The sequence below is a fragment of the Physella acuta genome, unplaced genomic scaffold (genome assembly GCF_028476545.2).
Source record: "Physella acuta isolate Inbredline_101_S28 unplaced genomic scaffold, ASM2847654v3 ptg000281l, whole genome shotgun sequence".
Lineage (NCBI taxonomy): Eukaryota > Metazoa > Mollusca > Gastropoda > Physidae > Physella > Physella acuta.
The window spans coordinates 934,584-957,428 of record NW_026731800.1 but is presented as its reverse complement, the minus strand read 5'-3'; the positions used below and the strand labels follow the sequence as shown (position 1 = coordinate 957,428).

General features: G+C 37.4%; 1 protein-coding gene across 3 annotated transcripts in view; it reads right to left on the bottom strand.

The window, feature by feature from the left end:
• Positions 1-4,664: 4,664 nt before the first annotated feature.
• The window catches only part of LOC131939465 (wnt inhibitory factor 1-like), a 65,239-nt gene continuing 47,058 nt past the window's right edge, over positions 4,665-22,845 (bottom strand). The window contains exons 4-11 of one of the 3 annotated variants that reach the window (XM_059297768.1): positions 21,967-22,069; positions 14,415-14,558; positions 10,956-11,060; positions 7,824-7,919; positions 7,005-7,097; positions 6,561-6,650; positions 5,757-5,843; positions 4,665-5,253 (exon numbers count right to left, since the gene is read on the bottom strand). In XM_059297768.1, coding sequence (XP_059153751.1) covers positions 4,970-5,253; positions 5,757-5,843; positions 6,561-6,650; positions 7,005-7,097; positions 7,824-7,919; positions 10,956-11,060; positions 14,415-14,558; positions 21,967-22,069 — 1,002 coding nt within the window. In that variant the 3' untranslated portion in view covers positions 4,665-4,969. The remainder of the gene's footprint in view (positions 5,254-5,756; positions 5,844-6,560; positions 6,651-7,004; positions 7,098-7,823; positions 7,920-10,955; positions 11,061-14,414; positions 14,559-21,966; positions 22,070-22,845) is intronic. The other 2 variants (XM_059297769.1, XM_059297770.1) reach the window with 2 other exon arrangements.

Sequence of the window (22,845 nt, the reverse complement as noted above, 5' to 3'; positions counted from 1 at the left end):
AAAAAAGTATAACATTCACACGTTGCTTATCAAGTTCAAACATTTACCACCGCGAGTCCTTGCGATGCCAAAATTAAATATGATACTACCGTCTTCCATAGCTACAAAGCAGTACCTACCTATTAAAATTAGTTATTCGCAGCGGTCTACTTATCGAGATCTCCTGTGTTTATACCGAGAAGCTTCTAGTCTACACATTGGCAAGTCTGAGGCAAATATTTGGATCCTGGCAGAACTTCTTACCCACAATGTTGTCTTCAGTAATCCACAAGGGTGTTTAGATACAAGATTTGACCTTTTCAGTAGGAAAGTTTTAAAATAGGTGGTCTATGTGTAATATTGTAAAATAGGAATCTTTTTATCTTCTTTTGACAAATGTAAAAAGAAAAGTAATATTTATACTTCTTCCTCTGTCGTCCAGATGCAGTGGCGTCGCTAGGTCGGGCATCAACCGGTGTGGTAACTCCTGGTATCACCCCCCCCCCCCCTTTTTTTTTCTCTGTAAATTTTGCAGTTGGCATCACACACCCCCTCCCTAGTACAAAGCTTTAAAGTGTTCACATCTAATACTAACGATGTCCGCACCCCTCGACCCCGCCTAGCGACGCCTCTGTCCAGATGTATTGTTAAACTGTTTTTGTTTTGTTTTCTTTTTTTTTTGTGAAAAATGAGTTTAACTATTTGTGTTATGAACCAGATATGCGCGTGTTTATTTTAATCAGCAACATAAACAGTTGAATCATTTACAATTAAAGAAAATTTTAGAAATTAATATCCATGCGTATCTTAGTTAAAAGTAAAAAAAAAAGTATGTCCGGAAAAAGCAAATTGACTGGCACTTCTTAAAGCAGAGAGACAGCTTGTTTTAGTGGTGGAACATACGAATCCCATCCGGAAGTCGAGTTAGGATCCAGGAATTGAGTCCGTAGGACGTCAGTGAGTCTACCCAGCTCTAATGGGTATCTAAAGCACGTTAGGGAATGTAAAGGCGGCTGGGCATTATGCTGACCACACTATCCCTTCATTTGCCGAGGTCACTGAAACAAGTGAACTCTACTTCGCCAGCTTCATGGGTACTTTACTTTTTGTAAGAAGCAGAAGTATGTAGGAGATGTGTATTATGAAGTTCTCACCCTGCCAGGGACGTCCCTAAATTCACCCAGCTCTAATGGGTACCCAGTTTGAGTCGGAGGGGAGTGGATGTGTTGGTCATACAATGCTGACCACATAGCCGTTTCATTTGCCGTGGCCGTAAGATATAGAAAAACACTACGTATTCTGTTTCATCTCTTTTGTTTTGACGCCATGTTATTTAAGCCCCCCCCCCCCTTTTTCCTTCCTGCTAAATACCACAAATACCCGCACAAGAATACCCCCCCCCCCCCACACACACACACCTTAGTCGCGTTAAGTTATCTATGGACACCCTTCTACAATACTTCAAACTACATGTTAAACATGTAGTAAAAAGTTACCCCTTATCCCCTATTATATACCCTCTCAGCAAGCCAGTCTACCTTTCTCACAACAAACCCAAATCTTGCACGCATAACGCCACAGCTAAAAAAAAAAAACACTGCTCGTATATTTACTGTTGATTTTTTATTACAACCAAATGAGAAGAACATATTTTTTTAGGCGAGGTATCTGGTTATTGTCATGTTTATTTTCGTAACAATAAATTCATAACCACATCAAGGTAATCGGTGCAGCGGTCCTGTGTTTGGCCCGTCGAAGCTTTGGCATAGAGCACTACATCACACAATGGAGACGTTGTACGTAGTCATGATATCATACACGTTCGGGGGGAGTACACAGACTTAGGGCTAGTGCACAATGTTATTTTGTTTTAATAAAAATATTTTATGTAGATGAATTATTTACATCATCCAAACTTTAATTTTAAATAAATAATACGTTATTAAAAATTAAAACTAATATCTAGCATATATTTTGTAGGGCAAGATTTTAAAAATTCTAGGGAAACTTATAATTCTGTCCCTCTCTGCCCCTACACCATTATGGCTGAGGGTGGGTGCCTCTATTTATATAATAATATAATATTTAAAATATTCAGAGCAACCTCGTATGGCCAATTCAAAATTATGCAAACTTTTTCGTAGAATTTTGGTCTCTTACTTTTTTAATTTGGAAGTTTGGAATTACGAATCTAGAGTGGCGTAACTACAAAGTTATTATATAATTTAAATAGGCCTACATTTTAGTTATGAACATTAGTAATATGATATAGTCACCCCTATAAGTTATGTAAACTCTATAATTCGATAGTATTAAATTTAAGAAATTAATTTAATGAAAGTAGGCTCACTTAAATAATTATATAAAAAAATGCACATAAAACTACACAAGTTTTATACAATTCTAAGTTTTCTTCTGTACAATGGAATATATTACACATAAAGATGGACACGTATATATAACACAAAAGTAAATTGTAACACCAATATATATAAATATATAAACAATAGCAAATCTAAGGGAACGTTGAGAAATATATTTCTAGAACACAACAATAAATAAATAACTCGTAAGACTAGTAGACTCTTAAATGTAAAAAATAAAATCCCACAGTTTAAAAAATAACTTTTTCCCCACAATTAACATAGTGTCTGCATTTCAGTTGTAGTACAAAATTATTTTTTTTTAAAAGCAGTTAAACAGAACTCAATTGTGAGAATTTGTGTACTACATTTTTTATTGATAGACGGTTTATTTGTTTGTGTAAATAATGATTCAGGAGCTAAAATTTAAAGAACTAAACTCCAAAGCTTTTAGCTCATCTAAAGCCCGCGAGCTAATTGTTTTAATAGAGCTGTAAGTTAAACACATGTTTTGAGATTTTGAGAGCTTAATTTTAGTGAGCTCCACTGAGCTTGTTTTCGTTTAAAACTTTTTTTTTGTTTATTTTTATTTTTAACACAAATATATATATATATATATATATATATATATATATATATATATATATATATATATATATATATATATATATATATATATATATATATATATATATATTATATATATATATATATATATATATATATATATATATATATATATATATATATATATATATATATATATATATATATATATATATATATATATATATATATATATATATATATATATATATATATATATATATATATATATATATATATATATATATATATATATATATATATATATAAGGCGCCGCTTTACTAACAATGTATAAGGGGAGCGGTAGCTCCCTCTGCTCCACTACTAGCTACGCCTCTGGACACGTTGTTTACAAAGCAAGCTAATAACAATTTCGAAAGCTCTGTCTTAGATGGCTTTTGATTAGAAAAAAATAATTGTGATAAAAATGCAACGAAATACAGAACTAATGTTAACAAGGCTAATATCTAGGGAGATTATGTTACTGTCAAGAAAAATAACTCAACATTTTATTTTCTCCACGGGAAATTATTTATTAAACTTATTTATTGTAAAATGGTTGTACCTTTTGTCGTTAATTTGTTCATGTTTTTTGAGTAAGAATCCATCATTTTTCCACAACAACAAATACTTGATACATATTGTATAAAACCACTAAAAACTGTCAGTAAAACTACTTAAAGCATGATATAAAAACTGGCACAATTTTTAGAATATCAGTATTATAATTAATTCGCCTTATATTTTTGAAGCGTGAGTGTTCAGCCGTTAAATTTAGAAAAAATATCACCCAGCCTAAATACTCATGTTCACATGTATTAGCTTTCTTTGGGAAAACGAGTGTTTCTTTCAGTCATCTCTTTGTCGGGTGGAGGGGTGGGGTGGGGGACACACCCCCAGAACACGTTCTCCATCCCCAAACGAAACAGAAAAATAAAATTTGAATAGAAATACATACTTTAAGCAATCCTATCACCCCCCCCCCCCTACAGGAGGCTAATAACCCCCTTCCCCAACCCCCTCCTCCCCTCTCCGAGAGAAACGGAAAATGTCGGAAAGAAACCCAGCAGAAAACTAGGTGATGACCTCGCAGAAAGAGACGCATAGGAGACTGAGGAAAATCCTGGCTACGAATTGACTAGTTAGTAAAGGGCTTGAAAAGACTGGCTATGAACATACTGACTTAGGAGTGATCGACGATAAAGAGACTACTATAAAGAGTGTGAATAGAAAACACTAGCAAGACAGTATAACTAGATAGCCTCGTAAAGACATTGGTATTCAAGAGACTAGCTCAGGAGAAAATGTAAAGCTAGATAGAGTCTAGTAAAGACATTAGTACAAACGAGACTAGACAAGCTCAGGAGAATATGTATTGCTAGAGTCTAGTAAAGAGATTGGTAGATAAGGAATTTTCTAGGAAGAAACTAGCTAGGGAAAGATTTAGAACGTAGAGAACCATTAGAAAGGGACTAGCTAGATACAGATGTGTAAAAATGATACACAAACATTCGTACACATACACAGTGTGTAAGGACAGCTGACACGAGTTAGTGTTTCATTAAATATATTTTTAAAGATATTTTCCCTACCGTCGAGTAATACAAGCTTATTACAGCATGTGTTTTGTAAGTATCTACAGTCACACCTGACGGTGAACTTCATACGTAGAATCTAGAGCCAGGTGATATTATGCAACATCGCAGTGACTGACGCCTTTTATTCATTTCGTAACCTCTCACCACATAAGCTATTTAGCAATGTAGTTGCAATACGAGTGCATATGTTTGTTGAATAAAAAATGCGGAAAATTCAACTTAAAAAAGAACTTTGTATCCACATGCATCTGATAGCTTATTTTGGATAGCAGTGTTTGACTTGAGATTCAAACCCTTAAAAGGAAATACGTCAATACTCTAGTGCGCATGTCTACTAATGACCTTTTATGACCTTAAGCAGTGTGTGATAATAAACCGCAAATGACGTCATCAATTTGGTTGGTTGTTTTGTGTTGAAACCCTCATTCTTTTCTCCGCCTGCTACTTTTTTTTTGTCCGTTTTTGGATTTCCTGATCAAGTTTTTGAACCTTTTCACTTTCGTTTTGTCTTTGCTGTCTAAATGCCGGCGATGGCGGGTGAGGAAATTGACGAGGTACCGACGCTCCTGTAGCAAAAGACTGTCCGTTTTAGAGTTCATTTTCGTCAGCATTTGCTGTTCCTCAGAAGTTAAGTCCCATTTTTGAGAACGTCTGAATATGATTTTCAGTAACCGCTTTTCGGCTTTTCTGAGTTTTTCTTCCACGCCTGAAATACATTCAGATTATTGATTTTAGTTCGATGTAATTCTAAAAGTAGGCCTATTGATATACATATATATTTTTCTAAAAAGAAATAATCGTTTTGTTGCTACTTCGTTCATATAATTTTTTTACAAAAAAACACACAAATAAAGCACAACATTGGAAGTACTGAAAATATGAATATTTAGATTCTAGATCTATTTCTTAGATCTACCAAAGATGTTTATTTTAGGCCACATTTGTTAGGTCGTAAGCATTCATATTTGAATTATCGAAATTTATATATGTGTATATTTTCATACAAAAATGAAGTACCAGTCTTCAAAATTCCTTTTAAGACTTTAATCTTCATTCTAACCAATGATAAATTTAAACTGGAACAAATCAGTGTAATAGCATTACCTTACAGGGTAAATTTTTGGAATTATACATTAAAGATGCTAACTATTGGAATTCGATATTGAACAGAAAAAAACTTTCTGTGGTAAAGTTGCCCAAAATGTTTACCTTTATTGACTTGCTTGGCAACTTTTCTTTTCTTGGTTATGATGGGCTCGTTACTTCTTCTTGGTCTCTCTGTGTCGTCCTTCATCTCTGTTGGGGTCAAGAACATAAGGATGGGGGTCAATATGTGATCCATAATACCGGGGGGGGTCAATGTGGAAACTATAATGGGAGTCAATGTGATATTCATGAAGAGGGTCAATATGAGATCCATGATTGGGTCAGTGTGAGACTCATGATGCATTATGTGCATGGCTCATGATGGGTTCAATGAGGGAATCATTACGGGATGGGGGTCAATGTGGGACCCATGATGGGGATTGATTTGGTACTGGGTAATTACTAGTGATAAGAGGGAAGGGTCCATTTGGGAACTAAAACAGGTTCAATATAGAAGCTGAATAAGATGTCTCTGTGTAAATTTAGCAGGATTTAACATGCTGAGCTCAATGGGCTAATCTATATCCTATGATTCGTGGTATTTTGCTAGAAGTGTATGGTGACGTGGTCTCGGTGGTGGACAATATAAGAACTTATGGCGGGGGTCAGTATGGGACATAATATGTAGGTCTAAGTCTAAGAACCATATTGTGGGTTGATATTACCCGTAAGACACTTCCCAGTGTGGGTTACACTTTAAAAGAATTACAGCTAAGAGAAATCCGTATATTTATTTTTTAAAGTAATTGTTGTAAGCACATCTCAATAGGAAATATCGCAAATAACATAGGCGCTTTCAAAAGTTAAATTTAAAAAAAAAAAAAGCCATATAATGAATTTAAAAAAAAATGCTGTTTGAATTCTCACCACATAATGGTCCACCAAACGGTGCAGTACATTGGCAGTGGTTGGGTCCCACACAGGTCCCTCCGTTTTTACATTTGGGATCACACAAGCCTAAGGGAAGATTTAGAGAAAAACTTTTTTATGAAACGTAAGCTTGCAGCTACTTTGTTGGTGTACATAACTAACATTTCATAAAAAAATGATTACATTTTACATCAAACTCTAAATACATCTTACATTAAACCCTAAATAATCTTACATTAAATCTAAACTGCATCTTACAAAAAGCCTAATTACACCTTAAACCTTAACTACATCTTACAAAAAGCCAAATTGCCTTTTAAACCCTAATTACATCTTAAACCATAACTACATTAAACCCTAATTACTTATTGCATTAAACCCTAATTACATCTTACATTAAACCCTAATTACATCTTACATTAAACCCTAATTACATCTTACTAAATTCACAGGCGTCTCCGTAATATCCCTGATCACACCAACAGTAGCCCTCTGGTACACAGTGACCATATTGGCATAATCGGCCACACAGTGCTGGAAAATTTGGTCAGATTAATCATGGCATATATATATATATATATATATATATATATATATATATATATATATATATATATATATATATATATATATATATATGTATATGTATATATATTGTTTTAGTGCTTATATGTATGTACGTTTATATATAATTGTGTATGTGTATATATATTTATAAATCTTGATATATATATGATGTAGGAAAACACTAAAGGATCGTGCACACACTATTAAATACAGGGGAAATGGCATCATATTGATGGCTTATCAGTTATTTATGTTTTTAATTTGATAGGAGTGATAACGCGCCATGTTGTATAATCAGTATTTGAATTTCGTTGCTCAATTTTTAATTTTCGAATGTATTCAATCTAGAATGTTTACATTAATAGGTTAACTTAACAACCTTATATAATTTACTTTTTTAAACATTAGAAACAATTATTTCTAAGTTTGTTTTTTTTTTAAATATGTAGTGTCCAAAGGTATCGTAGTATGTGGGACGTGGGTCTTTATATTATTTATAAAGTGGGGGATGGTCGATGGTTATGGTGTATAAAGGGTGGATCCTATAATATATTGTGTGCACGCTCCTCAAGAAGAGAAGTGAGATGTTTCAAACGTTTCCAAAAAACCATGCTCAAACGCAGGAATATGAGAGGAAGTAGATACAGAGAGCAAGCCAGCTCTTCAGGTGGTGCTACGTGGACAGTGCGGTACCTTTTTCACAGTAGTTGCCATGGAAACCAGCCGGGCACGAGCACGTTGACGGGGAAATGCACGTGCCATTGTTCTGGCATGCCGGGTTGCACAAAGCTGAAAGGTGAAGGTCAATGAAGAGTCATAGCAGATGAAACAAGCGTGTGAGATCAGGCAAGTTTGGTGCGAGGGTATCCTGGGATACGTGAAGCAATCACCATCCCCCACCCTGCTCCTGCTTTACATTTACCTGGGGTACTTTAACGTAAACTAGGGCCCTAAATTTTAATGTGTTGTGTTGGTAGACTGTGGTGCGTTAATAAGTAAAGGTCCCTAACTATAAAGTGATGATATCCTAGGTTAGTTAACTTAATCAAGGGCCCACTATTTTAATTTGGTGCTTGGTGTTCTGAGACTGGGCCCCTCCTACTGTTAATGACAAACTTGGGTCCTTAGTTTAGTTAAACTCTTTTACTAGACAGTCTGGTGTTAGTCTATTTCACCCTAGACAGTCTGTGGACCATTGTTTTCGTCACCCCCCCCCCCTGTTTAATTTTGTGTTAATAGATCAGGTCCCCTGTTCTAGACTTTACACTATGGTGTTCTAATTCAGAATCCCATTTAAATTATAATGATTTAATTATCGCTAATATGGGTTGCTTTTTTAAAAGTTTTTCAGAAATGTTTTTAAACCATTAGCAGGCTTTGTTAATTTTCATTTATAGAAGAAGAAAAAAAGCAATTTAAGCCCATTAAAATTTTCAAAATGTTAAACATCATTAAAATTTGAACATTTCAAAATGTAATCTTGAAAACCTAGGGTCAGTCGGGTAAAATAAGGGACAATTATACAAATATACAGTACAATTTTTGCATAGATGTTACAGAAGTATATGGACAAGTTGTACATAGAATAATTCAGCGGCGTAGCTAGGGGTTTCAGCGCCCCGGGCGTGCTATCGATGTCACCACCATTGTTATTTACGTATTTAGAATTATAGGACGGATTTTAGATTAGTTCCTCCCCTCCCCTTCCCTAACAGCGCCCGAGGGGGTCGCCTTATCCGCTTCACCCTAGCAACGCCGCAGTGATATAAGCAACATGCAGAACGTGATAGTCTTAGAGTGGAGAGTGGCCCGGGGGTGCCATAGTGCAAAGGTGTGGGTGGGAAACAAAGGACAGGTGTATACAGGTGTGGGTTAAATTTGTAACACGGCTCAACCAAGAGAACATACAAGATAGTATATACAAAGGTTACAATAGACAAAATTGCAAAGAGAATGGTATGTGTTGATTCATAATACATGCAGTTGTCGGAACTTTTTTTCCTTAGGTCTGTGTACTGCAATACATTATGTCTGTGTTTTAGAACTAGGGATGTTTTTATTCAATTTTGTTAGGCCAAAGTAGAAGACCCTCGATGTGAGTCTCTTTAAGAGCAGTAAATTACGTAAGTGATGAACATGATCTGGGTCAGTATTTCTCACAATGGAGGTTAAAGTATGATACATTTTTGTGCAACTTGTAAGGATATTCACGTACAAAGATCAGCATCATATTTTTCAGTTTGTCCCCAAGATACATAGATGAAATAGTGCATCTGCTTCAATGACCTACGGCCAGCACTATGCCCAGCTGCCTTTTTGCCCTAACGTGACATTCTACTGACTAGACCCCGGATTCGAACTCGAGACTTTCGGGTTAACAGTCTAGTTCTCTATACGCCGTCCTATATCTCACACATATAGCTAAATGAAATTTACAGCGAAGTTAATCTACGGGAATTTCTTTTGAGATGGGACAAATGTTTTTGATTCAATTTTTTAAAGGGCTTAGCCTTGGCAACTATGAAATATTACGTCATCAAAAAAATCATTGTCTAATGAAAACATAGCCGAACATTGTAAGCAACCCTCCCCCTCCCACTCAGATAAGCAACACTGTGTTATTATTCAAAGGCATGCTTAAATTTGTAGGTTTTGAGCTTTTCTATATTTTTCCTTTTAATTATACAGGCCATCACGCGCTGAATACAGTTTCCCACTGCCTATGAATATACTGCAACTGCAATTTTAATGTAATTAAAATCAATCACCGGTTAACGAGGGCTCTGGAGTCAGCGCTGATTAAATTTAACATCGATATTGGCAGGTAGCGATCGATCAGCAGCCAAAAAGTTAGGACAAAACCCCAGTTCTAAAGCAGTTGAGTATTGGACGGGTGGTCGATCAAGTTGCGTTCAGTATTGTCAGTTCCGCTTTTAGACAATGAAAACCGTTCGTTTTTCACCGCCTTTCTTCGGTAGAGCCTCGCATTTAGAGACGGGTTATAAAATCAATTGGGTTTAGGTCGACATGGTGAAATAAAATCATGTTGGTGTCAATTTAAGGAGAATGTGTCTATTAGGCACGATGACCTATATTGTTGAGAATAAAAATCATTTTGACATTTGGATATTGATTAATTACGATTAAATTATTAATTTTTTTCCGGTAGTTGTGCCTGATTCATTTGGAATTTTTCTTTTTTACATGTGGACACTATATTAAAATGTGGGCCATAATCACTTAAATATTTAGACACAGATTATTTCTTTTTAAATAAAATAATTTTGGCATTAGGACAATGATTATTTGGACACAAAAAATTTAACATATTAACATTGATTGTTAAAATTTGGCCTCTATTTTTTTTAAAAATATTTTTTAATAATGTTTACTTTTTGACAAAGATTATTTTGGCGAAAATTAATTGGACATTTGGATTCATGATATTTGGATATTTCAAAATAGATCAAAGAATATAGCTCATTTAGGAAATAAATTATTTGGTAATTAATTGGTTAAGCATCAACCTAACCCCATTTGGAAAATATCATATCTGATGGGTTGTTTTCTTAACAGAAAAACTTTTATGAAAACTTTGTGACTGACTTGACTTGGATTATGACTTCGTTGTGTTATGTACATTACATCACCGAACAACGTTTAAGTACGCATATAAAGTGGAGTCTTTCTGAAGCTCTTGGCTTAATTACTAGTCTATAGATAACTCATTGTCAGATCGCGTTTTTTGCTTGAGATTTCTGAGGCAAATGTTAAATAACATGCGGGGTTGGAAGATGGGAGGCACGGACGTGCAAGACTCCCTACCTATGTCGCACAATGGCCCTTTAAAACCCTGGGGGCACTCGCAGACACCGTGGCCGTTGCACGTGCCGCCGTTCCGACATCCGGGCCTGCAGAGGGAGCTGGTGACTACCGGAAGAAGAAATAAAAACCTGATGACAATGTCAAGGTCACAACATCGCAAGCAGAAAAAGAAAAACGATGTCAAGGATGCAACAGTTTAACAGAAAGCAATGTCAATGATACAGAAGCTTTAACGGAACAAAAGTAATATCAAGAAACAAATCAACGGAAAATATGTGGGACACAACAAATCAAACAGACCAAAAACGCAAAGAACACGACAACTCAAACAGAAAATATCAAGAACACGACAAGTCAACAGAAAACAATATCATGAACACAACAGCTGAACAGAAATAAAAAATAAAAATCACCACCATCTTAACTAGTTTAAGATGGTGGTAATTTTGTTTTATCACTGTGGTCTTCAATTCAACTCAAACAATCATGTGCCTGTAGTTTAACAACTCACGCATTGTTTATAGTCGCCATTCGAGCTACCGATTTTACACAGCGTTAAACCTAACCCCATTCCTAATCCTAACTTATCCCCCACCCATGACAGCAGCCCACCCACACTCCCCTAGCTACGCCTCTGTATGCAGTGGCGTAGCGAGGTCGGGTGTCACCCGGTGCGGCACTTAATGGTGTCACCCCCCCCCCCTCAAGTTTTCTCAACCCCCCTCAAGTTTTCGATTCGCACCTCACCCCCCTCAAACTTTCGATTTGCACCCCCCCCCCCCCTCAAGTTTTTCTCTATATATTTTGCTATTTTTTGCCTTGGTGTCACCCCCCTAAATGGTGTCACCCGGTGCGGTCCACACCCCCCGACCCCCCCCCCCCCCCTGCTACGCCTCTGTCTGTATGTACTACTCGTGGGTACGGCTATTATTTAAGAACCCTATTACATTACAGACTGCAGTATCAGACATTTGACAATACATACTAGCATTTTACGTACGCAGACACCATTAGTGATTGAGCGAAAATAAAATAACCGCTGTTTATTGTATCAGTCCAGTAATTAGAGGTTCCTGAATTCTACTTAGCAATGTTAATTTAATTATGTTTTTGTTTAGAGTCGCTCTCATTTTTTCCCTCTTTCACATAGCTCTGTTCACTTTTTTGCTCAACGGAGCGGAAATTGTAACGGGAAATGTAGCGCCGGCCATTGGTTGAAGAACGTCACGTGTTCGACTAGCCTTGCAAGTTCTGATTCATCCCCCTCCCGCCCACCACGCGTTGGCAATGCTTCCCTGCAAAAACCAACAACTAAACCCGGTCTAAAGATTTATTTTCATTGTTACACCCAATTTCCCTTATTTTAACTCGGATTCCAATCGACAAATTACTGGAGGAAAAATGGGTGAAGAGTATTTTTTTTATTCAAAGCACGCAGATTTAAAGTTTATTTGTCTTGCATCTTTTTGTGAGTTTCGCGTCTTGTTTTTTATGTTTCAAACTTTGAAACTGATCAAAATTTAAAACGAACCTGTCACGCTTTTAGATAGTTAACATATGTATTTAGGTATGCTATAAGATATGACGAACGAACAATAACTGTTGGTGTATTCACAATGCATGGAGACGAATTAAAGTCATAAATTTTAACTCAACTAACTGAAGAAAAACACTAATGTTAGCAATCCATGCGTGTCGATTTTTTTTCTTCTTCGTGTATCCATAAAATCGCTTGAAATATTTCTCTAACAAGACAGAAACGAAAATGGAGGAATTTGCTAAGTTTTTAAAACTTTTTTTTTTGTGGGGTTTTTTTTCGAACTTTTCCGACAGTCATTTTTAAAATGTGAATCTGGACGATGCGTCTGGCTCAGGATTTCAACCGGCGAGTTAGTTCTAGAACTCTTTAGTCTGGGAGTTGGTTCTAGAACTCTGAAGCCTGGGAAGCTAGATCTAGAACTCTTTAGATCTAGTACATCTAGAACTCTTTAGATCTAGTACATCTAGAACTCTTTAGATCTAGTACATCTAGAACTTTCCTTTTCCGTATTGAGTGTTCCGTGTAAGGGCTGGGTAATTGCTTTGTGATATTTTTGTTTGATTCTAATTACGTTTTAACTTGGACAGCCGTGTTAACTCGATAATTGCGTTGTGTGTGTGGGTGTGTGTGGGTGGGTGTGGGTGTGTCTGAAGAAAATATGTGAGGGATGGGATGGATTGCGAAGTTTTTTAGCTGGTGATGATGATGTAAATGGACATTGGTTGATGCAGGAGATGCTATTGTGGGGGCGGGATAGGTGGTTGTGTTTGTGTGAGGGTTAACTGTGTGTTTGGTTTGTGTGGGGAGAGTTAGTTGTTGTTCGGCAGCTATTATTACAAAGTTTGGCGGCGAAGTGTGAGTGAAATTACTGTCAATGTTTGAGAACGTGAGGTATTTTATCTTTAAAAAAAAACCCGTTTTTTTTTAAGTTTTAAAATGCGTGAAAGTGTACGCAAATAGCTTCACAAGACACGCATTACTGGAGACTCGATTGTGAACTCACGTTACCGAACTATGCACGTCATGTGACGTTCAATTACAGACGTTAAGGAGCTCAGCTATACACGTGTCAGACGTCAGGGGTAAGCAAAAACTGCCTCGATCATCTTACACGTCGTTGATTAGAGAGATCAGCTCGGAAGTCATAAATTATCGGAAACCGCACAATACTACCAGAAGTCATTGTTTAGTCACCATAGCTCCACTCATCTCATAGACGGTTTGATGATTAATAGCTCTAAATGTTTGGTCTCTTAAGGAACATTGGAATTAAAACGCCGTTAAGTGCACATCAGTCATTGTGTATTTTAATACAAAATAAATTGAAATTTGTTAATTTTTTTTCCCACATTTTTTTCCATAAATCCTGTCCCATGTAAAATTGCTATTGACTGTATTGTTAAGGACTCAATCAATATTTTCACTGGATGCGTCACTATGGTATTCATAACAAGGAGGTCTTGGTGGATATTCAATCATATCAGAGGTCTCACGTAATGAAAAGTATGTATTATCTAATCACTAAGTTAATTTTCTTGAATTTTTAAAATTTACCTCTCAATACTAATAACAGTATATTTGCTCTAATGAGGTCACCCCCCCATCCCCAAGAACCACTACCACAACAGTGCTAATGTGAATCATAATTACTGTAACAATATAGATACAACAGCAAGCTGCCCCTCCCCCTTTTCCCGTCATTACAGCTACTGTGCGCCTAATTCCACCCCCCCCCCATTAGTGTGATTATAGAATGTACACGTATTCACAAACTTCATCTTTCACATGCCATAGTGGCGTATACAGAAGGCTACACCTGGTGCAATATATCAAAAGCTACATATAATACACCGTTACACGACGAAGGCCACATACAGTCGGGCTACATAACGAAGGCTACATACAGTTTGGCTACCTACCGAATGCTACACATTGCTTCTTCAATCGTATCCGGATGGGCGTCCCCTTGAGCGGCTTCTGCCAGTGGTCAAATATTTTCAGCCCAACTCGAAGGGAAGCAACCCCTTTCTCTTTCCCCTTGCACGGTATGGTGATCTGAAATACTAAAGACTGGTATTGTTATTGCTCATGTTTGATGGTGTAAATGTTCATGTTTTGATCTTCTAAATGTTCATGTTTTGATCTTCTAAATGTTCATGTTTTGATCTTCTAAATGTTCATGTTTTGATCTTCTAAATGTTCATGTTTTGATCTTCTAAATGTTTAAGTTCAAATGACTGAAATAGATGTTTTTGATGCGTTACTGATCTGAAAATGTTCACGCTTATGATCTTCTAAATGTTCGTTTTGATCTTTTAAATGTTCAAGTTTTGAAATTCTAAATGTTCAAGATTTGATATTCTAAATGTTCAAGTTTTGATATTCTAAATGTTCTAGTTTTGATCTTCCAAATGTTTTAGTTTTGATCTTCTAAATGTTCAAGTTTATGATATTTTAAATGTTCAAGTTTTGATATCCTAAACATTCAAGTTTTGATATTCTAGAATCTAGATGTTCAATTTTCTAATGTTCTAAATATTTAAGTTTTGATCTTTTAAATGTTCAAGTTTAATATCTTCTTAGTGTATTAGTTTAATTGCCTGAGATGTACTTTCAGTACCGTCATTGATCTTCTGAACTTTCCTGATTCTATTTTCTAAATGTTCAAATTTTTATCATACAATTGTTCAAGTGTAACGTTTAAAATGTAACAATTGTTTTTTTTTATATTCTAAATTTTCAGGTTTAAATGTATGAAAAAATAATTATTTAAATGTAACTGGAAATGAACATGCTAGTGATTTTTTTTTTATTCAATAAAATTGACAAGAAAATCACTGAAAATAACTAAGTTAATGTAGCCTTTTATATATAGTAGATTGAAATGTCACTACCAGTGGCGGAACTAGAAAAAAAAGGCCCCCCCCGCAGAATTTTTTTTGGGCCCCTATATATATATATATATATATATATATATATATATATATATATATATATATATATATATATATATATATATATATATATGAAAAACAAAGGTCGCTCTACATTTTAAAAAAAATTATCCGGTACCCGAATAAATCAGAGGTTTTCCAACACACGAGCTGGCCCCATTCAGTTTTCCATGAAGGAAGCACGGACTCTCTAAATCTAGTCCAACACTGCAAACTGACGCCGATTTTTATGAGGCTTTCATCAAAACGTTACCAACCGTGTGCCCTGTTTTCCAGAAGTTGAATTAAATGTTAACAATGTCGGCAGTTCATTTCTTGGATCTTAGGGCGCGGGTTTGTCCACACTACCAACTAGACACGCCAAGGCATGCTGTAAGTCCCTTGGCGACGACCCAGGTGTCAGGGGAGTCACGGGGCTCTTGGGAGCCACTGGTTACATTACTGCACGGGTGATGGGTGCAACACATTGTTTCTTCCGGCAGAGCTCCCCCACCCCCTCCCCTCCTCCAAAAACAGTCTACCCAGGAAGAAACATTGGTGCGACACCTAATTAGATATAGTCATCAAGTGTTGTAGCGAGACTTATTCCTAGTGTTGTGGGCACTTTTAAACGACTGTCTGTGGGGGCCAACTTACTCATATGTGATGCGCTCTGGATGACACTGCCGCCGGTTGTATTCAAGTAGTAACCTCATCCGTTTATGCAGGATCACGGGGCGCTAAATCACATATTTCCGTTAGGAGTCCCCACTCCAATATGTACAAATGTTTGGCCTATGACAGAAACCTTTGCGGGGCTGTACTCAACAGCTCCCCAAGTTTTCATGGCGATTTGGTGAATGGTGCAGTAATGCAAAATAGACAGAAAAATGTTTTTCACATGTACAACTGTATGTGGCCAGGTCACGCGTTGGATAACCTTCTGATTTAGGGGAGGGGGGGAACTAACAAAAAGCCAGACCCTCACACACCCCCACCTCAATGACGTCATTTATAAATAGTAATTGACTATTAATAATGTTCAATTAATTCTAAACGTAATTAATTTCTAAGTAATTATATAAAAAAATAATCTTACCTGCCCTGTTTTGTGAATTAGATGTGCCTAATACTATGAAAGTAAATTAATATCTGTTGACTAGATCTAGATCTAGTGCTGTCTAGTGTCTGACAAAATGTGCTGAAGTGGTGAATCGTACGGTTAGTAAGTAGTTCATAAACGATACATTTATCCCCTCGATACTTCTAAGGTTGAGAAAGAGGGGTGGGATAGGGGTCGGCTCGGGAAAAAAACTTGAAAGCGACAACAAAACGCCTTGATCTATGTACGTCAGCATCGCCCATTGTAAAACTTACTCAGGGGAGATTATTCCAAGTATAGGCTTTAAAAGTTTACTATGATATTTCTTGTAAAAGCAAAAACAAGTAACCGTATATAAAACTGAAGTTTCTAGTATAGTATTATATTATTTTTTTTATTATTTGTAGGATGCAAGATAGTACAGGATACAAATTCAACCACTATCACAAACACATTAACATTGAAAAATGTACAATGGATTTCGGTTCCATTACCAATGCCGCCAACAAGAACCGCGCATCATGAAAGCCCACTTCATATGTAGCGGCTTTTCGTGCTATGGACTTTGTTGTTTTTTAAAAAGAATTTTGCCGGCGACAGCGTGTGTTTGATTGTAGGGAAATAGAACTCGGCCTTGACGATGGTTAAAAAATACAACTATAAATAACTGTTTTAAATATGTAAAAAATTTGTCGACAATTTTTGAACCCCCTTTTTGGTCCCCATCCCCTGCCCCATCCGCGACAGTACACTTTTGAGGATCGGTCAAACAGTTACGTGTCCTCTATTTAGCTATTAAAGGTGGGGGGGGGGGGGGGGGCAACGAGTCAAAGAAGACAGTCATTCAAATTTGAAGAGTTGCCTATATTTTACACTGTAGTTTGTTAATGGATTTTATCTGTTGCGGAAGAGCGTGGTATAGTGACTGTAAAATAAAGATAATCGTACCGCAGCTAGTGTTTTTCTTTTACAAACCAAATATTAAGGCAAAAATGCACGAAAATTAAATTCAAAATTTAAAAAAAATATTAATTTTGGTCAGCCGTGGGCCCCTAAACGGCCTGCCCCCCCCCCCCCCCCCCGCGCATTGCGGGGACTGGCGGGACTGTAGTTCCGCCCCTGTTCATCAGGTAAATGAACAACTACTGACTAGTGTCTTTAACAAAATGTGCAGAAGTGGTCAGTTTACAGTTCATAGACGGTTCGTTAATCTATGCATTACATCTTATTGTAAGAGTAAGGGTGTGGTGAGAGGTAAAGGTGAGGGGTAGGGGTGAGAGGGGGCAGGGGAGAGAGTTGGGAAGGTTCATTGGAAGGGGACAAGAAAGCGCCGATAAACATCTACATCAATAGTTCCGACTTTTACAAGTTTATTGATACAGTTGTTAAAGTAAAAATGAACGCAATTATAAATGTATGAGATCGAAATAAATAATTATATTTTTTTGTAGCATTCAGGCCAGTAGTTTAAACACACAATCATAGATATGTATTTTAATAATGTAAACAATATAACAATGCTTTTTTGTTCTCCTAATCGACGCCACTAAAAAGAACGGTAGGCTGCGTCTTTGAAGTTGACTTTATGAATGTCTAGCGGTCTCTCGAGCTATAGTCTGTGCATTTTTCTCAAAGACGTTTGCCGACTATCGTGTTTGTAACTGTAGAAGAAAGATAACTCGACCTCCACCTAATTTTTTTTTATTTTTTAAAATTTTTTTTAAATAATTTAGCCAGGATTTTTGGGCCCCAATCGGTCTGGGCCCCCCCGCATTGCGGGGTCTGGCGGCACTGTAGTTCCGCCCCTGGTCACTACTAATTTTTATTTTGAAAAACAAAAATCTATTTCTTCAATTTGTTTTAGTTTGGGGTATATCTTCTCGCTGCAAAAACAAAAAGTTTAATATAGACTGAAACAGCAACTGTTCACTAGGAACGACAACTCCATTTTTCACCAAGAATGACAACTCTAATTGCTAACAAAGACAGACAACCCTAATTGAGAGACTTCAGCGACGTGTGAGCTGTTTTGCACCTCTGGCTATTTCGAGACCGAGCCGAGTACCTTCAAGAAGTGTGGCTTGTCTCGTTTAACTCTAAAAATGTAGACTATGCGTGTGCATTTATTCGCGAAGGAGGTTTTTTTTTACAGAATTATAAATTGGACTAAAATAACTTTAAAAAACCTTAATGTTTTAAAAAGATCTGTTTAATAATAGGCGTTATACATAAATCTATTGTATTACGAGAAAAATGGCCCGTTGAGGAAGGATACACCGGGCGCTAGGTTGATAGTGCTGTCTCTTTTCTCTAAACTAAAACCAACCCACCCCCCACACACCACCCCCACCCCCCCACCCCACACACCACCCCCCACCCCCACCCCCCACACACACCACCCCCTCCACACACCGCCCCCCCACCCCTCCACCCCCCCCCCCCCTCTCCACCCCCACCCCCCAAAAAAAACATGTCTACCGTCCAATTCAACGAAATATAATTATATACTTTTTCCAGTGTCCGCCCCCTCCCAGAAAATTCTACCCCCGCCCCCGAAAATTTCAATTATCCCCACCCCTCTCCGGGGAGGAAAAACTCTGAAAGAAACACTGAAACCAACCCACCCCCACCCCCCACCCCCCACCCCACACACACACCACCACCCCCCCCCCCACCCCTCCACACCCCCCCCCCCAAAAAAAAAAAACATGTCTACCGTCCCATTCAACGAAATATAATTATATACTTTTTCCAGTGTCCGCCCCCTCCCAGAAAATTCTACCCCCGCCCCCGAAAATTTCAAGTACCCCCACCCCTCTCCGGGGAGGAAAAAGTCTGAAAGAAACACTGAAACCAACCCCCCCCCCCACCCCCCCCCCCCCACACACACCACCCCCCCCCCCCCGCCCCTCCACCCCCCCACACACACACCCCCCCCCCCCACCCCTCCACCCCCCCCCCCCCCCCCCCCCAAAAAAAAACAACATGTCTACCGTCCCATTGCAAGAAAACCACTTTTAAGATTAGACACATTAATTAGGCGGTAATTTTATTATAGAGTATCGATGAGGAAATTTCTTTTGAGTTGGGGAGGGGGGGGGGGCTCAGACGTTCTTACGCGGGGGTGGGGCTTCGCCCCTACCCGAAGAATTGTATGAAAGAAACTCTTCACGCAAACCACTTAGATTAGACCAAATTGCCTTTGTATTGAATATCGATAATCAATGACGTCATATCAATGTGTGCACTATCCGGCTTGAGATTATTTTCTACTCTGTGCGCTAAATGTGTCGACGTCATACTTCGTTTTTCGAATTACTATGCATGTTTTTATTTTCCTTGTGTTTTCTCTAGAGCGTTCTTGTCAGACAGAAAGATAGATAGATAGATAGATAGATAGATAGATAGACAGACAGCGAAACTATTATTATAGATGTGTCTTCGAGGAAATATGTTGCTAGATTGTACTCTTATAAAAAATCTTGTCATTTAGTATATTTACTTTCTCGTATATATACGAAAAAAAAAAATCTTACAAAAAAAAAAAATAATAATAAAAAAAAAAACTTCCCAGTGTAGTGCAGGGGTCGGCAACCTGCGGCTCGCGAGCCACATGCGGCACTTTTGATTTCAAGATGCCGCTCTTCAATTCCATACGCAAATATTAACTGTACTATTTTAATTTCAAAACTCATTAAAAATTATATTGTAAAGAAAAGCAACTTAAACTTTAAACAGGATAAAAACACTCATCAGAGAACATTGAGAATAGGTGAAGTAGAGCAAATAAGGAAAACTGACAGCCGCTTGGGCACCAGGCTAGCCCCACAGCCGTGCTATGGACAGCCACGTGATGACTTGTTCCATTCTTGCCACTGCCCAAGTGCCGACTTTTTTCGAATACCGTTAAATGGTGAATGTTATTTTATCCAGAAAGCATTCCTCTACCAGTCAGTATGCATTAATTCGACCTGAGTGACGTAATATTTCAGTTATTAGCTTCCTACAGTTGAGCTATGTACTAGACTCTAGGTTCGAGTAGGGTGAAAGATACGCCTTGTATATAACCGAAGGACAGAAGCGACCGATACACGGTAATCAAATATCCAAGCCAGTTTGTCGGAGTTTGCCGTGTTGAGGCCTGTCTGGTTAATGGGAGACACCTCCTGAGCCAGTGGTGTCCGTAAAGAAAAAAAAGGTTATTGTCATATACATATATTATTTGATTACTACTTTTATCACACCAGAGCTAGCTAAAACAATTTTTACGCGAAACATTTGTTTTTATATGAATCAATATTAGTTCATATTTAATGTTATTTATTTCAAATAAAAAATCAAATTTATTTACCTAATCCTTATCAAATACCAAAATATTGAAAAAAATTATATTAGTGGCTCTTTAAAAACTGGGAAATTTTGTAAATTGTAGCTTTTGGCTCCTCCGTCTCAAAAGGTTGCCGACCCCTGGTGTAATGTAACACTAAGAAAGTATGTATATACTATACACTGTTTGCTGACAAAGGACGACAACTCTTTTCACCAAGAACGACAACTCTTCTCACTAAGAACAGCAACTCTTTTCAATAGGAACCACAACTTTTCAACAAAAAAACGACAACTCTTCTTGCCACACAACATTTCACAAAAAAACATAACAAAAACTCTGTTCACCAAGAACGACTACTCTGTTCACCTAATACGACAACTCGTCTCACCATAAACTAAACGACAACTTTTTTCACCATGAACAACTCCGTTTACCAAGAACAACAGCTGTGTTCAACAAGAACAACAGCTCTTATAACCAAAAACAACAATTCCTATTACAAGGTATGATAATTCTATTCACCAGTAACAACAACTCTACTCACCAGGAACCACAACTCTATTCACCAGGAACAACAAACTCTATTCACCAGGAACAACAACTCTATTCACCAGGAACCACCACTTTATTCACCAGGAACCACAACTCTATTCAGCAGGAACAACAAACTCTATTCACCAGGAACCACAACTCTATTCACCAGGAACAACAAACTCTATTCACCAGGAACAACAAACTCTATTCACCAAGAACCACAACTCTATTCACCAGGAATCACAACTCTATTCACCTAGAACTACAACTCTATTCACCAAGAACAACAACTCTATTCACCAAGAACAAGCACTCTACTCACCAAGAACAACAACTATATTCATCAAGAACAACAACTCTATTTACCAGGAACCACAACTCTATTCACCAGGAATCACAACTCTTTTCACCTAGAACAACAACTCTATTCACCAAGAACAATAACTCTATTCACCAAGAACAACAACTCTATTCACCAGGAACAACAACTCTATTCACCAGGAACCACAACTCTACTCACCAGGAACCACAACTCTAATCACCAAGAACAACAACTCTAATAGGTCACTCACCTGTCGGGTATCTCGGGATATATCCCCTCTCTGGTATCCCCAACAGCGGCTGGTACAACAGGTGTTGATCTAGGGAGGTGAAGTTGTCAAACACGTAGGTGTACTGTGAGAGAGACAACATTATCAACATGGTCAACATATTCAACATGGTCAATATATTCAACATATTGTTGATCTAGGGAGGTGAAGTTGTCAAACACGTAGGTGTACTGGGGGAGAGACAACAATATCAACATGGTCAACATATTCAACAAATTGTTGATCTAGGGAGGTTAAGTTGTCAAACAATATCAACATGGTCAACATATTCAACATATTGTTGATCTAGGGAGGTGAAGTTGTCAAACACGTAGGTGTACTGGGGGAGAGACAACAATATCAACATGGTCAACATATTCAACAAATTGTTGATCTAGGGAGGTTAAGTTGTCAAACAATATCAACATGGTCAACATATTCAACATATTGTTGATCTAGGGAGGTGAAGTTGTCAAACACGTAGGTATACTGGGGGAGAGACAACATTATCAACATGGTCAACATATTCAACATATTGTTGATCTAGGGAGGTGAAGTTGTCAAACAAGTAGGTGTAGTGGGGGAGAGACAACAATATCAACATGGTCAACTTATCAACATGGTCAACATATTCAACATATTGTTGATCTAGGGAGGTGAAGTTGTCAAACACGTAGGTATACTGGGGGAGAGATAACATTATCAACATGGTCAACATATTCAACATATTGTTGATCTAGGGAGGTGAAGTTGTCAAACGTTATCAACTTGGTCAACATATTCAACATATTGTTGATCTAGGGAGGTGAAGTTGTCAAACACGTAGGTGTACTGGGGGAGAGACAACAATATCAACATGGT